Below are 16,720 nucleotides of genomic sequence, written 5' to 3'. Positions count from 1 at the left end.
AGACCGATTGATGACAAAATGTTGTGTTTCATATGCCACATAGTTTTCCGGGTGACAAACTATACCGATTATGATTGAGGAGGAGGAGGGGGAATTTTTTATTTTATTTTTATGAAGGGAGTGAGGATTCTGAATCTAAATTTTTCATTTAGAGAATCAAGTCATATGCAATCAAACCATCTGACTCTTGATAAAGATAAAAATTTTTAATAAAGGATCTAAAAAGCCATTGACATAAAATATGCGTAATTTATCTTCAATTAACTCCAAAATTTTCATTTGGAGAATCAAGTCATATATCATCAAACCATCTGACTCTTGATAAAGATAAATTTTTTTTAATAATGGATCTAAAAAGTCATTGACATAAAATATGCATAATTTATCTTCAATTAACTCCAAATTTTTCATTTGAAGAATCCAGTCATATGCCATCAAACTATCATAGTCTTGATAAAGATAAAATTTTTTAATAATAGATCTAAAAAGCCATTGATATAAAATATGCATAATTTGCTTTCAATTAATTCGAATATAGATTTTTCATTTGGAGAATCAGATGATATGCCATAGATGATCATTCCGTTTACAAAGATAAAAAATTTTAATAATGGATCTAAAAAGCCATTAACTTGAAGATTATCCATAATTTACCTTAAAACGGATTTCAAGCTATAATGGCAAGTAGCGATATTCAGTAAACCGGAAAGGCCATTTCCGCCACACAACGAATTATGTTATAAAAATATCCTCTTCACCCACCCCCCCCCCCCCCCCCCCCCCCCCCCCCCCCCCCCCCCCCCCCCCCCCCCCCCCCCCCCCTCCTCTCTCTCTCTCTCTCTCTCTCACAAGTCGCGTCTTTCAGTTTTCACGGCCAATGGGTAACCAGATAGAAAAAATCATAAAAGCCTAAAGAAACGCTCTCTCTCTCTCTCTCTCGCCTCTGGATCCCCAAACCCAGGGCTCTGAGGTATCTCTCGGTAATTCCGACAAACCAAGGCCTTCAATTATGGTCTTCGACACCAAATTCTGAACCTTTTCTCTGCTTAGTTCAGCTATTACTAGGCAGTTTTTTTATACTCAATATTGCATTTCGTTACGTGTCTGGAATTTTAATTTAGTCTAAAATATTTGTTTAATTTTATGGGTCTTTTTAGTTGATTAGCTTGATTAAGGTCTAGATTTGTAGTAATGTTAGTCATTTCTGTGTTGGGTACTGTGGGAGTTTATATTTTTTCCTTCGTTGGGTCTGATAATTAGGTTTGACTTTTGAGATCCTGATTTTGTTGGTGCGAGAATGGGGTAAAAAAAAAGAGACATCATAAGCTTAAATTGGGTTTTTTCTAATTGTTTTTTGGAGCAATGTGGTTTTTTTGATACAGTGTCTTTCGTTTTGTGATAAGAGCTGATTCACTTTGGTGCCTAGTATTTCGTTTGATAATGTGCTGCCGTAAGGTGTTCTCAGTAATTTATTTTCAAAATGAACCAGAACTCTGATTTTCAGTTTTTGTTCATGCGAGGAAAGGAGTGGCATCGCGATCCTCAAAAGCTTCACGGTTTCTGCGTAATGCATTGTGAAAGCTTGTTTGAATGTGAAACCACACACACACACACAAAAGAATGTGAAACCGTATGCGTCCCTTGGATTTTTGCTTCTTTCGGTCATGGTCTCTCGAGGGAAACGATTTGTCTTTACTGATGACGTGATTTGTTCTGTGATCTTTGGTAATTGTATCTTGTTGAAGTATTTGAGTTCTTTGTTCTGATGTAAACTCTTGGAATGATATATATGATTGTCATGACATATCTGTTCTTTGATACTGATATTCAATTCGATCGATGTTGTTTGACATGAACTTCAAAATAATTAAACGTATGATATCATAATATACCCGTAGAAATAACTGGATCCTGAAAGTGTCTTTCCCCCCCCCCCCCCCCCCCCCCCCCCCCCCCCCCCCCCCCCCCCCTCCCCCGGTAGATAGGTGGTTATCCTCTATCTAAATTCCCTTTAGTTGAAGTTTTTATTTTGTATGAGATCGATTGGGTGTTTTTTTTCTTTTTGTATTCAATATAGCCATGTTTAGTCTTCTTCAGTTCTCTGCCCAAATGTTTTGGCTGAAATAAGCGGCCTCTTGTCTTACTTTTTGTTTTGGGCTTTTACTTTTATTTTAACAGTCTAATTTAAAAGGATTTGTATTTGGTCCTAATGGAATTTGGTTTTGCAGCCATGGAGAGCATACAGAACTTTTGGCAGTTGTCCTCTGAGCTTCGAGGACAATCAAAAGCATCGGAGGATCACAGATGGTCAATGGTTGCTTCTAAATTGGCCGAGCAGACCAGGTCAAAGGGTGAGCGCATGAATAACCTTGATCTCTGCAAGGGCCCAGCTGATATAAGAACAAGGGAGAAAGTTGGGTTCCAGGAAGAAAACAAATTTGAAAGCCTAAACCTCAATATGCTGAATTTGGACTCTAAATTAATTGAAAATGTGAGCAAAAGTTCCTTCAGGAATGGTATTTATGATATGAATGCAGTGTACCAGAAAAACAATGCAAACCTTGTGGGAAACATGATTGCCACAAAGTATAATGGCAACATTCACGGGAATAAAGGTTCCAACGACACTGGCTGCAACAACATCAATGAAAATGCCAACACCAACAATGCAGTTGACAAAAGGTTCAAGACCTTGCCAGCAACAGAGACACTCCCACGCAATGAGGTGCTGGGAGGATACATCTTTGTGTGTAATAACGATACAATGCAGGAAGATTTGAAGCAACAGTTATTTGGTAATCCTCTCTCTTTTATCTTTTCCTAGACTCAGATAAAGGTACTCAGGTGTGAGTAGTTCTGATATATATCTAGGCATCTTTCACATAAGGCGTGGTAAACATATGAATCAAAACAGAGTATGTTTAAACCAGTTGTTGAATAGGGAGGTTGAACTTATAATCAGCACTTGGTGGTTGATAATTAATAAAGCAATCATTTAAGATGAAACATAACATATAGTCAAGATGAATCGGTGTAATATCTTGACTTTTTTTTTTTCATATAAATAATCCAGATAATTGCACCTATTGATCAAGCCGTACAACCAGTTCGTTGAATTGTCAGCATATCAGATTAACTTCATAATTTTTCCCTTTATCGAGGGAATATATAGCGAATGATTTGTGTGAATAATGCCATTGCATTCATTTCATAGGTTTACCTCCAAGATATCGGGATTCGGTACGGGCAATCACCCCAGGCTTACCACTGTTTCTATATAATTATACTACCCACCAGTTGCATGGAATCTTTGAGGTTTGTTCTCAAATTTTTCCTATGTATTGTATTTATTACCTTTGCAATGCTCTTGTTAGTACAGTTAGATTATCGTGTTTCCAGCAACAAAGATTATTGTATCATTCTTTTCTACTTTAATTTAATTGAGAGACCATGGTTTAGTCTTATGAGTTTTCATTTTTGAGGTTCAAAATTTTTCATTTCAAATTGGCTACCTTAGAGACAGCTTTGTTATTATATCTCCTGCCTTTTGATGGGCATGAGCTTGTTAAGAGAGAATTTTTTTAGCAGTTGTTGAACAATGTGTAGGAAGTGGATGGCCAAAGTCTTAGGATTGAATTGTCAAATATATTATTGTTTTCATATTGAATGTAAATAAAAGGAATCGTTTTTACCACTTCTTTACCTTTTTCTTTCCTCTCTTCTTTTTTATAATATGTTGCGTGTAAGCCACAGTTCTTCATAGAGGATTTGTGAGGTGGATTGCTTTTGTGCTTAACTCTGGGATTGATTTCTTATAATTTGGTATTGATTTTGTTCAGGCAACAACTTTTGGGGGATCTAACATTGATCCAACTGCTTGGGAAGATAAGAAATGTAAAGGCGAGTCAAGGTTTCCTGCTCAGGTAGAAATTTGGATTAGCGAATTGAAAAGCTTTGTTCTTCATGTTCTTTTTTGGTGGATGCAGCAGATATTTAATTGCTAATATGCGGGTTTTACCCATTTTGATAGGTAAGAATCCGTGTTAGGAAACTCTGCAAGGCTTTGGAAGAAGATGCCTTCAGGCCGGTCTTGCACCACTATGATGGTCCCAAATTCCGTCTTGAGCTCTCAGTTCCAGAGGTATATTGAATATCCTTAGTTTTTATCTTCTTCCTCGTTCATTTTGGTATCATTATGTATCACATTTGAGTCATCCAAGGCTCCTGCTGTATTTACGTCATAATACAGGATCTTTCGTTAATAGATGGTCTCTTGTGATGATACTGACGGTTTGTTTTGAACTCTTACTTTGCAGACCCTGGCTCTGTTAGACCTCTGTGAGCAAGAAGGCTCTGCAGCATAGGCAAAATGCGAGCAGAATTACGCAATGTTGTAGGTTTTGTGGTGCATGTCAATTGTGTGCTTTTCGCAGATTTTCCAGAGCGTAAGCTTGGGGAGTATGGTTGGGCAAAATGTTCTTGAAGAAGCAGGGAAACGTGCAGCTTGATGTTAAAGACACAGTGTTCTTGTATCTCGTGAAGATGGCTCTCTAAGTTGTTGCATAATTTGACAGCATTATAATGTTAAAGACACAGTGTGTAATGCTGAAGTCCTCTAAATATGAAGGGCTTGATGTGTAACCGTGTTTGCCATTCGTGGTTGTAAGTTGTAAACAGACTTTCCCTAAAACTCTCCTCTATGTCTGTCCGGTTAAAAACGAATTCAAATGTCCTTAAAATATCCTCAATTGGATTAAGAAAGAAAATGGGCGAAACTACAATTTTAAAGGAAAATACATGGGGCCAGATTCAAGGAAATCCTAACCCATACCTTGATAACCTGCTGCCTTAGGGTTTCCCTATTGAGCAGCGTTCACTTCATTACGTATATATGTTGCACATTAAATGGACTACTAGTGTGCAACGGCTTGGGATTAGGGCTCCATACACTTGTTCTCTTCTTTATTTTACTTAAAAGAGCAATTAGATCAACAAACAAACAACTGTCCATTGTGTTCCTATTCCAAGTTTCCATTTCTAAGAGATGGAAATAGTACAAAGCAGAAAACAAACAAAGATCTGTAATTAAGACTTGATACAAGTGTAAGGAATTCATTCCTACCATGATTGCACTAAAATACAGCTGTTAGCTGCACATTCCAGTAAATACAGCTGCCTCCACCCCGAATAAATTTATGGTATGTGCCTCCGAACAAAGGCTTCCACTGAGTGCTCTTCAACGACACTTTGAAACTTCCCTTACAACTCATGCTAAAGACACCATGCCGTTGTGTCAAAGAGCTGCTGACACGAGGAACGTACGAATTCTTTGCAAGAGTTCAGCCTTTATGGAATCAGGAATGGAAGCTGCAATGACAAATATAACGGGTCATACATATCCTTGTTTGAGAAATACTGTGCAAGAGAGCGTTGTGGCCTGTGTCTGTTGGCCCATAAAGAAAATCACGAGCTAATTTGAAAAATCAAACATGTATAAGGGCATTCTTAAAATAAAATCTATGCAATCATATAAGTTCATGTACTTCGATGATTACCAGGCAATGACCTGGAATTTTATATTTATATAACTGACGGCATAAGTAATAGATCAATGCTTATAATGACAAGCACTGTTCTATGAACAAGGCTTAGTCTTACTTTACAAAGGTACATGAGTAAGGATACTATCATAATAAAACAATTAGCCGAGGGCCTGTGCACCTTGGGATTAGTCGGGACGCTGTTCCGGCCAACTGGTGCCCATCAAAAATAAAAAATAAAACAATTTGAATTTTCAAGAAAAATAGAAACGAGTTGTCATTAATAATGAGAAAAATGAACTATTGCAAGCATTTCAGATGAAGCAAAGAATGCTTTGATTGCATAATATCCATCTGACATTCTGTCTACTAGATCTTGAACCCACTCCCTCCTCCCTATCTTATGAGCAAAGAAAGATAAATGTTGTTTTTCATCCTGAATTTTTATCCCAATGGCACTGGCTAATATGTTACATTTTAAGTCAAGATATGTTATATTTTAAGCGACTTGACATTTAAGGGATGTTTGGGTGGACCATGGCGTAGTTGGTTATCATGCTAATCTCACACACTAGAGGTCCCGGGCTCAGACACTCCCAAGGTTTCATCTTCAATTTAACCAATAAAAAAAAGTGACTTTGTATTTAAGTAATTAACCTATGAAACCATGTAAAATATGTCACATCAGCCAATGTAACTGAGAAGAGAAATGACATATATAAGCCCCAAATGCACAAGCCTCGTTCAAGCCCTTTATAAAAAAGATGACCACACCATGAAAAAATATAAAAAACTCACTTTTTCTTGATGGAGCCTACATGTTTACAAAATACTTGTACAAGGCTTGTACATTTGGGGCTTGTACCTAGCATTACTCAACCGAGAATGATAAAATCAAGAATGAAAAATAGTATTTCTCTTGAAAGAAATGCCATTTGAGCCAGAGCCATGAGGAAATTATTCACCCTCAGCTATTTTATAAGAACCTCTCAAATGCCTCCCAAGTCTCATCACTACCACTGTTTCTGTTAAGTTTATATATATATATATATATATATATATATATAATAGATGCTATTGTGGTGTGTGTGTGTGTGAGAGAGAGAGAGAGTTAAAAACAGCACATCTAATATCCGATAAGAATGTTTAAAATGGAATGAAATAGGAGAGAACAACAAAAGCCGTCACCTCTGCCCTTCGGAGTAATTAAATGTACGAGGTCATCCACTGTAACATTGTTTCTTCCTTTCTTCTTTACAAATGCCCTGCCGTTAAATAGAAGAATGAAATGGATTCCCATTATTCCAAAAAGTTGACAGAAAAATAAACTCATGTTCATATGAGCCCAAAACTTTATACGTAACCAGAGATTATTAAAAAAACGTTTTTTAAGCAGTTTCTTTTTTGGTAATTAAAACTAATTAAATGGGGGCAGAACACCCTTATCGCAACTAGTGATTTTAGGCAAAAGACCAAGGTTTCTGGACCTCTGATCTCAAAAATAGAAACATCACTGACTGGAAATACAGCATTCTGAACATAACACAAATCAGAGCACACGGAAAACCTGCAAAGAGCTTTCATTTCATCCTTCCAGCCACACTCTATAAGCCTTTCCCTCAGAAGCTCCATTAATCGCTCTTTCTCTCCGCTCTCGATGAACTGTAGCATGGAATTTCTTAAATTATCAATGAATAAAAAAGTTCAACAAAATCGAAAATTCTCAGCCCATCTATATATTTCATTTTCCAGACTAGAAAACTAATAATTAATTGCCAAGAAAAATAAAAGGAAAGAAAGAAAGAAAAACAACAGACCTTAATGTTGATAATTTCTTCAAGCGTCGGCTGCTTTTCTTGAGTATCTCCTACATCTGGTGTTGGCGGACGATTCACCGATGCCCTCCTTTAATTTATTTATTTTTGGCATAAAACAGAAAGTTAAAACAACAAATAAAGTCAGTTGACAAGGAAAGACACGTTCTAAGCACGCCGGAAAATCGTGAGCTACGGTCGGAGAACTAACATGTTGTAAACGCACACCGGAAAAGCGAAATCTGCAGGTATCGATGGAGCCGCGAGTGAATGCTTCGTCTGAGCAGATGAAAAAATCGAGTGGGGAAGAAAGGGCAGGGGGTCATTGATTTGTACTGATGTATAAACGTCGTCGTTTGCAACGTAGACACGTACCCCTCCCCTCTCTCTTTAATTTTTGTGGCATCATTTTTACATTAAAAAATAAAAATACTTTTGTAAACCAGCGGTCTAGCACCGCTCATTCGTACCGTTACTTTTTTTTAAAATTTTTTTTTTAATATATTTATATATTTTTAAAAAATAAAAAATATATTAATATATTTAAAATCATTTCTTTAATTATTAAATAATTTTCTTTTTCTAAGCGACCAAATAGAGTGGTTAAATTTAGTGGGCATGACAGCTTTCTCCTTTGTAAAATAAGCAACAGAAAAACAAACAGCTAGTTGGTCACTAAAATATATACGTCAACGCCCAAATAACAAAAACTAAAGTAATTGACTCAACAAAAGGAGAAGTGTGGTGCTATTTGAAAATCATAAATTTGGTTTATAAGAGCACTCTCAATCAATTTTTTACCTTATTCTTTAAAATACATCAATAAAATTTATTTTTTTTATTTTACATATTAATTTTACAATATATTATCCATTAACTTATCTATTTTTTCTCTATATCATTTAAATAATTTTTTTTATTCTTTTTAAATATTTCATTTCTACCAATAAATTTATAATATCCATATATTTTTTTATATTTACAATTTATTTTTATATACAATATAAAATAATTCAGTCCTATACATGTAAAACAAAAATATATAAGTCAAATAAAAATTAAAAATATAATCAAATATGAAAAAATTGATTGAAATATAATTCCAAGATATTTTTTAGAAGAAAATGAAATATATGTGTTTTAAATGATGAACAGTAAAAAAAATTTGCTTATATGATAAAAATCAAAGTAAATAAAAATGAAGGAGTAAATAAAATATCAACAATAAAAAAATTTTTACAGGATGAACAATACCTACTACATGTAACGGGGTACTGTAGCTAAATGTATTTTACAATTCATTTTACATAATCGGATGGAGCTTTTTTTTAGAACAATTCTTTAAATTATTTACCTTTTTTGTATAATACAAAAGCTATTGAGAGTGCTTTAAGATTTAAATAAAAAAATAAAAAAAATACCACTGAGAAGCCAGTTTAAGCTCCATTTAGATTTAAAAATTATTTTATTTCATCTTATTTTATCATTATAATACTTTCAAATTTTTATACAAAATATAATAAATAATTAAATTTTTTCAAATTTTAATTCAACTTTTTCGAATATCAAAATAGTAATAATATTAAAAAATAAATATTATAATAATATCATTTTTAACATATAAAATCATCTCATCTTATCTCTAAATTAAAGACTGAGATTTCGTTTGGATAATAAATTGAGATGGTATATTATTTTATATGAAAATTAAAAGTTAAATAAAATATTATTAGAATATTATTTTTTAATATTATTATTATTTTAAAATTTGAAAAAATTTATATTATTTATTATATTTTATGTAAAAATTTAAAAAAATTATAATGATAAAATGAGTTGAGATGAGATGAAACACTTTCATTGTCCAAGCTAAACGTTCCATACCCATCATGTCAGCAATTGTGAATTTTCACTTTTGTCCTCAAAATTACAGATGGCAGCTCATTTCCTCCTGTCTCATCATGCCGAATGCTTTCTTCCCCTCCTCCCCAGTGTCTCCTCCTCCTTCGCGTTCTTCGCCGGCATCTCTTTCTCCCATTTCCAGATTCCTGGAGACTTCATAAATCGTATATATCTGTGCATATATATATTTTCCATTTTTTATTTATTTTTACCTGAATGAGACAGGTTGTTGAAATTTCGTGTTAAGAGCACCATCGCAGTGTCTGGCAAGAGAGTTCCAACCTGCAAGATATTCTCTCTTTTACTCTTTTTTTTTTTTTTTTCCTTTTTCCGTCAAACTTTGCCATCAACCAAACATTACTTCGATTGAGAAATTAAGTGAATTTTGAAAAGAAAGTGGAATTTGCAAGGCGTGGCCATCAACATCATTGCAGAGGGCGTCGGTTGGGGAACAAGAGAGAGGAGAAATGCGTAAATGGATCAGACGCGTTGGCTCTGAAGTCTGAACTACTGGCACCTGCACATTCGACAGTGAAAAATACAAGAGAAGCATGAGGGAGATACAAGCAACATAGGGGGGGATGGAGGGGGTTTAGCCCAGCCGAACCCTATTGTGGCGCTTCCAGATTTATTGCCAGGATTTATTTTTCTTGTGCAGCGCTGGAAAATAATAATTTCAGCATGTTGACGTCATTTATTTGATTTATAATTAAAAAAAAAAATATTTTTATAAGTTGAGAACACATCAACACACGCCATTTTGAAATCTCGAGTGAGTGGTGAGTGGCGACTGGCGAGGCAAAACGCTTCATCAACCTCACTCGCATTGGCATCCAGCCACGGCCCACATCCTTTTACAGGCCCAGGGCTGGTTATTTACATGATTTCAAACGGGGCCCAAAGTCTGTTGCCTGATGGAGGAAACCATTCTCAGGTTAAAGGCCGAATCAGTCGAGGCTGGGCTACTTTGCACGTGGTTCACCCATCTTAATATCCAACTAGCTGCTTGTTTGAATGGTAATTACTGCCCAATGATATCGATTTCCTTTTTTCTAAAATGGAATACCAATTGTTGAGGGAAAAATGAGTTAATTGGTATATTTTTGTGAAAACCTATGTAAAGTTGAGTTGTAACAAGTGTTGATGCATTGGTACGTGAAAAAGATTGAAGTGTGCTCAACATGGCTCGACTGGCGCTCGAGCTGAACCTTCCAGAGAGGTTTGCTCAATGGGCGCTCGACTTGGCGCTCGAGCGGAACCTTCCAGAGTGGTTCGCTCGATGTGCGCTCGACTCAGGGCTCGAGCAGAACCCAGGCAGAGTGGGCTTGACGTGGCGCTCGAGCAGAACCCATCCAGAGTGGTTCGCTCGAGGTGAGCTTGACGTGGCACTCGAGCGGAACCCATCCAGAGTAGTTCGCTCGATGTACGCTCGATGTTGCGCGCGAGCAGAACTCATCCAGAGACGTTCGCTCGACCTTCGCTCGACATCTCGCTCGAGCGGTTTCAGAAGATAGCGTGCGCTCGACCTTCGCTCGACACCTCGCTCGAGCCAATGTTCAAGACAACCTAAAGATTCATGTTTTGAGCGCCGTGACTTGCTGGGACTATAAATAGAACAGATCATTTCTGTTCTGTGGTGTGGAAAAATAGTGCAAAACCCTAAGTGTTTCAAGAGCCAAAGAGAGAAACTTTTTCCTCCCTTGTGAATCTCTCTTGGACAAACACATATCCACCACACCACACTCAAGATAAAATCTCATTAAAAGTCCATTGAAGTGGACGTGTTGTTGGCCGGAAGGTTTCCGGAACTGCTGTGATGCAGAGATCGAGAAGTTCTCGTGGAAAGCTATAGAAGGTCGGAGTTCCGACACTACATGCGTGTAGAGATCGAGTGGGTCACTCGTATGTTGCAAGCCAAGTTTAGGAACTACAAAGGTTTTGTGAGTGTCTCTAAATTGGTTGTAATAAACTTTTTCTATAGTAGATTTTAGGTGGTGGCTTACACCCGGAGTGGTTTTAGAATTTGAAGACGTTCTTCAAATGAGTTTCCACTTCGTGATCAAATCCCTGTGTTGATTATTTGTATGATTTGTGTCATCTTTTATTTGCTTCTTGTCATTAATTTTTATTAGTCCACAAAATTTGAATTGCACCTATTCACCCCCCCTCTAGGTGTTGTATGGGATAGAACCACTACTTTTTCACCTATATTGGATCTTTTCTTTTTTTTAAGACACAAAGTACCATTTTTGTACAACGTTTTCCATGTGGGATTGAGTATTTTATTTATTTATACTAGATTTCATCTTGATTGACTTGTGTGTGGACCATAGGAGAGTCGTTTCTAAAAGGAGTTAGCCTAACCATTCTTTTCTTCAACAACTAGCTATGAGTTTCCACCACCTCCACTAGAAAGAGAGAATTATTCCCCTCATCACTTTTCCATGCTTCTTTTTAGCACATGCGCGTCTATATCTACCATAGGATTGTTAATTTGGGTTGTCATACGGCACTCGAGGTGTATATTAATTAGCTTTAAAAATCCAATCTATTTAATTAAATATGTCGTATTCATCAATCTTAATTTGCTAACTCTGTATTGAATTCATTAGTTACAATTCTAATATGATAATTCCATTCTGAATTCATATCAAGTACATAGATCGAGGGTATGCACATGACTTTTCACTGTTCAAGTTTTTTGTGTCATCTTGACAGGGTAGGATTCTACTATGACCACACTCAAATCATATAAAAAATTATCGACCTTAATCTACCTTGACCTTGAACATTCAACGGAATCATCCCAATAAACAATGTCATGATTCCGAGTCAGCCATATATGGGTAGCAAAGTTGGACCCTATTGCCACTAGAAAAAGATTTAATGTGAACCATATAAGTAGCTTCCTCCTGCTTTATAGTCTTGATAACAATGCCTTTTAAATACACTTTATACAGCTTCGGTGACTTGTTAAAGATAGACCCCATTCAATTTTAGTAGTTAATTCATATATGTATTGCATATATAATCTCTCTGCTCCAATCATTCACTCACATCTTCTACTTTATAGGTCTCTTGGTACCAATCATTCAGATTTGATTTCAAACCAATATTGAGACAAAAATAGACTAATTTTTAATTCCACTTAGTGGTCCACTACATCATATACAACATTGGGTCCATTACATAGTTAATATTTAGATGAAAATTTGTCACGTTTTGTGTCAGTGCATGAGCAGTTCTTAGAGTATGGTCGGCAACAGTTGATTCTGTGTGGAGAAGACTCCCTGATTACATGACTGTCCACAAAGAAGGTGACATCTAGATTTGATTGAAAGCTTGTCTTTTAATTTCTTGGTCATACCCTCTTCGAGATCATGATAGATATATATGGATATAGATAAGCTGTAAAATTTTCCTCAAAAAAAAAAAAAAAAAAAATGCTGTAAAATTGATTCTTTTCGTAGGCAATTTGCGAAGCCTGTTTGTCTATGATGATTGAATTTTGCTTGATTAAGATATAGAATATATATTTAATATAATAGTCAAAGGATTATATTTAAAAAAAAATGTTTATAAATATAATCAAATAATTAAATATTATATATAGTTGTTACCTGCATATATCTATATATATAATCATGAAGTACAACATCTTAGTGTTTTTTTTAATATATTTAGAAAATATTCATGATATATACTGACAGATAACATATATAATAACATATTTGAACCAGACAACTCCCAGCTCAGAAATTAAAAAATAAATTTCCAGACAATTTCCGGCACGTGGTTAATTTTATTAAGATGCATTATTGGATATATAAAATAAATAAATTAAAAAATTAAAAATTAAAGACACATGATCGTACACAACCTATTTTCTTTCTTGAAAGTTGAAACCATTTAAGAGGTCTGCACCTTAAACTGGGCCATAGTGGTAGATTCCTTTTGATTGCTCAGAGGTACAGAGTTTTAGAACAAAGTTTTCAGAAAATATATCATTTCAAATGGGGATTTATTTATCTTTATTGTATTCGATCTGTGAATATGATAAAATTCTGCACAATAATTTCAAAGATTTTAAAGATACCAGTCCTTGATCCTGATTCCTGAGGCATCGTCTTTCCAAAAGGAAATACTTTTTCCACAGAAGGTGGTCATCGACGTCGCCACCGATTGAATTTTTTAATTTTTATTTATTTTTTACTTAATTCTTAAGTAAATATTTTAAAATGAAATTCTGATTTTTTTTAATGAATTTAAAAAAATGTTTGAAACAAAAAAAAAAAAAAAAAGAAAAAAAAAAAGACAAATATTTTTGTCTATTCGGTGGCTGTTTCGCTGGCCTCTCTCTGTGGAGTCGCACCCCTCTCCAAATCTTCCACTGCTCTATGAACAACGTGCCAATCGTACAAGAAATCCAACACTTCGTATATATGCGTACCTCGTTTAACCGCACCTGGCTTAAACTACTATATACATATAAATATGTATATTTATCTTCAAATGCCCCGATTAAACAAGTATTTTTGGAGAATATGATTCTACTATATATATTTATAGAACTGCATGGAACGTACCAACCGTTCATGAGGGGGGAAAACCTAACGAAAAATGGCAAAAATCGAATAGATATGGTAGAGTACTACTTTAGAATATAGCACGTTCTTTCAATAATTTGGCAAGTAGCATTAATTAAACACCGACTAGTATTATCTGTGCATGCCATATATATATATATATATATATATATATATATATATATATATATATATATTATTTTAATATTACTTTAACTGCATGAGTTTAGGACCAAAAAAAAAAAAAAAATACTTTGGATGAGTACAAAGATATACATATGTAGACTCACTTGAAAACATTGATTCGGAGGCGTGCATGGACGGATGGCCATTGTTACAACATTCCAGCATTGATCAATCATTGAATATTTGAAATTTTTACAGTGTTGATCTCTAGCTCGCATGTTAATGAATAATTCCAAACCTGATACCAGATTTAATTTATCGGACTAGATTTATTATATATACAAAAAAAGGGGTTAGATGTATGGATCTCGAGTAGAAAAAGAGAAAAAAAAAAAAAAAAAACCCACAAAATTATAAGCTCTTGATGGATTTTTCGTGGAGTTAAAAATATTTAATTAATTTCATATTCCCTCAGGGACCAGCTTTTAGACTTGTTAAAAGGGTCGCTTGGAGCAAGTTTGCAAAACATAAAAGCATAAATAGGAATCTTTTGCATCGTTGTGTTCAGGTACTATATCTCCCAGTAAGCCAACATGGGAGTAGTGATCTTCATCATGTCTATCTACACATTGAAGCCTTTAACGTTTATGTTTTTGCCAATTATTCTCTATCTGTTTCACGTAATTTTACGTGAACTATGGCGAGTTCGAAAACTTTCCGGCCATGGCCCGCCAACCTATCCCATCATTGGATGCTTGATTTCCTTCTACAAGAACCGCAACCATCTTTTGGATTGGTACACTGAGCTACTCACGGAATCAGCAACCAACACGATCGTGGTGCACCGATTTGGTGCACCACGCACCATAGTCACTGCAAATCCAGAGAACGTGGAGTACATGCTCAAGACAAACTTCAACAACTTCCCCAAAGGTAAGCGCTTCACTGAAATTCTTGGCGATTTTCTTGGGTGCGGTATATTCAATGTGGATGGGGCGCTTTGGCGCAGCCAGCGCAAGTTGGCTAGCCACGAGTTCAGCGCCAAGTCCCTGCGAGAGTTTGCCATGAATACCCTGGAGGAAGAGGTGGAGAAGCAGTTGTTGCCGCTGCTGGAGTCGTTGGCCGCCGCGAAAGAAGTGGTCGACTTGCAGGAGTTGCTGAGACGACTCGCATTCAACATGGTTTGTGAGGTTTCCTTGGGGATTGATCGGTTTTGCTTAGATCCTTCCCAACCCATTTCGCCACTAGCAAAGGCTTTCGACATGGCCTCGGAGGTATGTGCAAGGCGTGGAGCCGCACCTCTTTTCATTGTTTGGAAAATCAAAAGATGGCTCGGACTAGGATCTGAGCAAAAGCTAAAGGATGCCGTTGAAGAAGTTCATGCCTATGTGAATGATATAATTCAACACAGGAAGCAAAAGATGAATCAAGGTGATCAGGTTTGCAGTGAAGATGATCTCCTATCACGGTTCATATCAGCCGGACATGAAGACGAGATTATAAGAGACATGATGATAAGCTTCATCATGGCAGGAAGGGACACAACTTCAGCAGCAATGACATGGTTCTTCTGGTTGCTTTCCTGCCATCCTGATACAGAGCAAGAGGTGCTGAAGGAGATAGAATCCGTCGGAGGGGATCCAGAAATGCTGGATTATGAATCGTTGAAGGAGTTGAGATTGTTGAAGGCATGCCTCTGTGAATCCATGAGGCTATACCCACCTGTGGCTTGGGACTCCAAGCATGCCATGGTCAACGACTTGTTGCCAGATGGAACTCCAGTCAATGCCGGAGACAGGCTGACTTACTTTCCTTATGGGATGGGGAGAATGGAAGCACTGTGGGGGAAGGACAGGCTTGAGTTCAAACCGGATCGGTGGTTTCTCGAACTGGACAAGGAGAGATCAGGAGCTCTGAAGGAGGTGTGCCCCTACAAGTTCCCAATTTTTCAGGCGGGTCCAAGGGTGTGTCTCGGGAAGGAGATGGCCTTCACTCAAATGAAGTACGTCGTGGCTTCCATTCTTAGGCGGTTCGAGTTTAGACCGGTAGGTTCAGAAAGTCCGCTCTTTGTGCCACTCCTGACGGCTCACATGGCTGGCGGGTTCAAGGTTTTGGTTCACAGGAGGAGATAGATCAACGAGATCTCACTAAATTATTCAAATTTCATACGAAAGAATAAACTAAGAAATTTAGTAATAGTCGATGGTTATGATTTACGATTTATTCGGATGTAACATGCCACTAAGCCTCAATTGTGTTATAAATATAAGGGATATCAATACACACACACATTATATATATATGTATGTATGTTTGTATGTATGTATAATAATAATAATAATCATACGTGCCATTCAATCGATGCACATGTGGTTGTGAAGACCATGTGAGCAGTGTTTAATTGAGGATAATTCCTCCTTTATAGTCAATTGTTAAATACTCTACTCGTCACCAGCCATGTATATATAGACCGTTGTCCAAAATGTTCGATATGATGCCACATATCATAGGCAAACAACTGATAAACCAGGCTACAGCATTCTCACTTCAGCCCCTCCTGTCTCGATTTCTCAGAGTGGCCATGGATATCCGCAAGACTTTCAAGAACCAAAGAGATCAGGAAGTCCAACTCAGAAAAATATTACATCATTTCTAATTTATACTTGTTCGTTAAGCCTAATCAACAGCATAACTATTACATGGATAATTCTTGTCAAAAAAAAAAAAAAGCTTCAGACAATAGTGTCTATCT

General features: G+C 36.2%; 3 protein-coding genes across 5 annotated transcripts; 2 read left to right on the top strand and 1 right to left on the bottom strand.

The window, feature by feature from the left end:
• The first annotated feature begins 834 nt into the window (after positions 1–834).
• LOC121251626 (B2 protein-like) lies at positions 835–4,506 on the top strand. Of its 3 annotated transcripts, none has more exons than XM_041150912.1 (6): positions 835–980; positions 2,229–2,795; positions 3,215–3,315; positions 3,840–3,923; positions 4,031–4,141; positions 4,317–4,506. In XM_041150912.1, the coding sequence occupies exons 2-6, from the start codon at positions 2,231–2,233 to the stop codon at positions 4,362–4,364; spliced, it is 909 nt and encodes a 302-aa protein (XP_041006846.1). In that variant the 5' UTR covers positions 835–980; positions 2,229–2,230; the 3' UTR covers positions 4,365–4,506. The 3 variants fall into 3 exon arrangements, with proteins under 3 accessions (XP_041006846.1, XP_041006847.1, XP_041006845.1); XM_041150913.1 differs by having other exon boundaries at positions 836–970; XM_041150911.1 differs by having other exon boundaries at positions 854–1,065.
• A 477-nt stretch (positions 4,507–4,983) lies between these two features.
• On the bottom strand, positions 4,984–7,691 carry LOC121251628 (transcription and mRNA export factor ENY2-like). The gene is made up of 5 exons (XM_041150915.1): positions 7,566–7,691; positions 7,358–7,445; positions 7,108–7,202; positions 6,729–6,805; positions 4,984–5,367 (listed from the first exon to the last, which is right to left on the bottom strand). Coding segments are annotated over exons 1-5 (336 nt in total). The 5' UTR covers positions 7,568–7,691; the 3' UTR covers positions 4,984–5,293.
• Positions 7,692–14,493: 6,802 nt separating this feature from the next.
• Positions 14,494–16,364, top strand: LOC121251598 (cytochrome P450 94B3-like). Its single transcript, XM_041150878.1, has one exon. It carries the CDS (start codon positions 14,562–14,564, stop codon positions 16,098–16,100), a length of 1,539 nt encoding a protein of 512 aa, XP_041006812.1. The 5' UTR covers positions 14,494–14,561; the 3' UTR covers positions 16,101–16,364.
• Positions 16,365–16,720: the final 356 nt, after the last annotated feature.

This window comes from Juglans microcarpa x Juglans regia, chromosome 2S (genome assembly GCF_004785595.1).
Source record: "Juglans microcarpa x Juglans regia isolate MS1-56 chromosome 2S, Jm3101_v1.0, whole genome shotgun sequence".
Lineage (NCBI taxonomy): Eukaryota > Viridiplantae > Streptophyta > Magnoliopsida > Fagales > Juglandaceae > Juglans > Juglans microcarpa x Juglans regia.
Note: the sequence above shows the minus strand (reverse complement) of the source record. Positions and strands in the feature narration are given on the sequence as shown.

Excerpts from the sequence above, each read along its gene's own strand:
- LOC121251628 (XM_041150915.1), bottom strand. Across the intron at positions 7,203-7,357 it reads AAGAAATTATCAACATTAAG|TTCATCGAGAGCGGAGAGAA; the intron begins GTCTGTTGTTTT and ends TCCATGCTACAG. Across the intron at positions 6,806-7,107 it reads GAAATGAAAGCTCTTTGCAG|GGCATTTGTAAAGAAGAAAG; the intron begins GTTTTCCGTGTG and ends ATTTAACGGCAG.
- LOC121251598 (XM_041150878.1), top strand. The coding sequence starts at position 14,562 with ATGGGAGTAGTGATCTTCATCATGTCTATCTACACATTGAAGCCTTTA.
- LOC121251626 (XM_041150912.1), top strand. The coding sequence starts at position 2,231 with ATGGAGAGCATACAGAACTTTTGGCAGTTGTCCTCTGAGCTTCGAGGA. Across the intron at positions 3,924-4,030 it reads AGTCAAGGTTTCCTGCTCAG|GTAAGAATCCGTGTTAGGAA; the intron begins GTAGAAATTTGG and ends CCATTTTGATAG. Across the intron at positions 4,142-4,316 it reads TTGAGCTCTCAGTTCCAGAG|ACCCTGGCTCTGTTAGACCT; the intron begins GTATATTGAATA and ends CTTACTTTGCAG.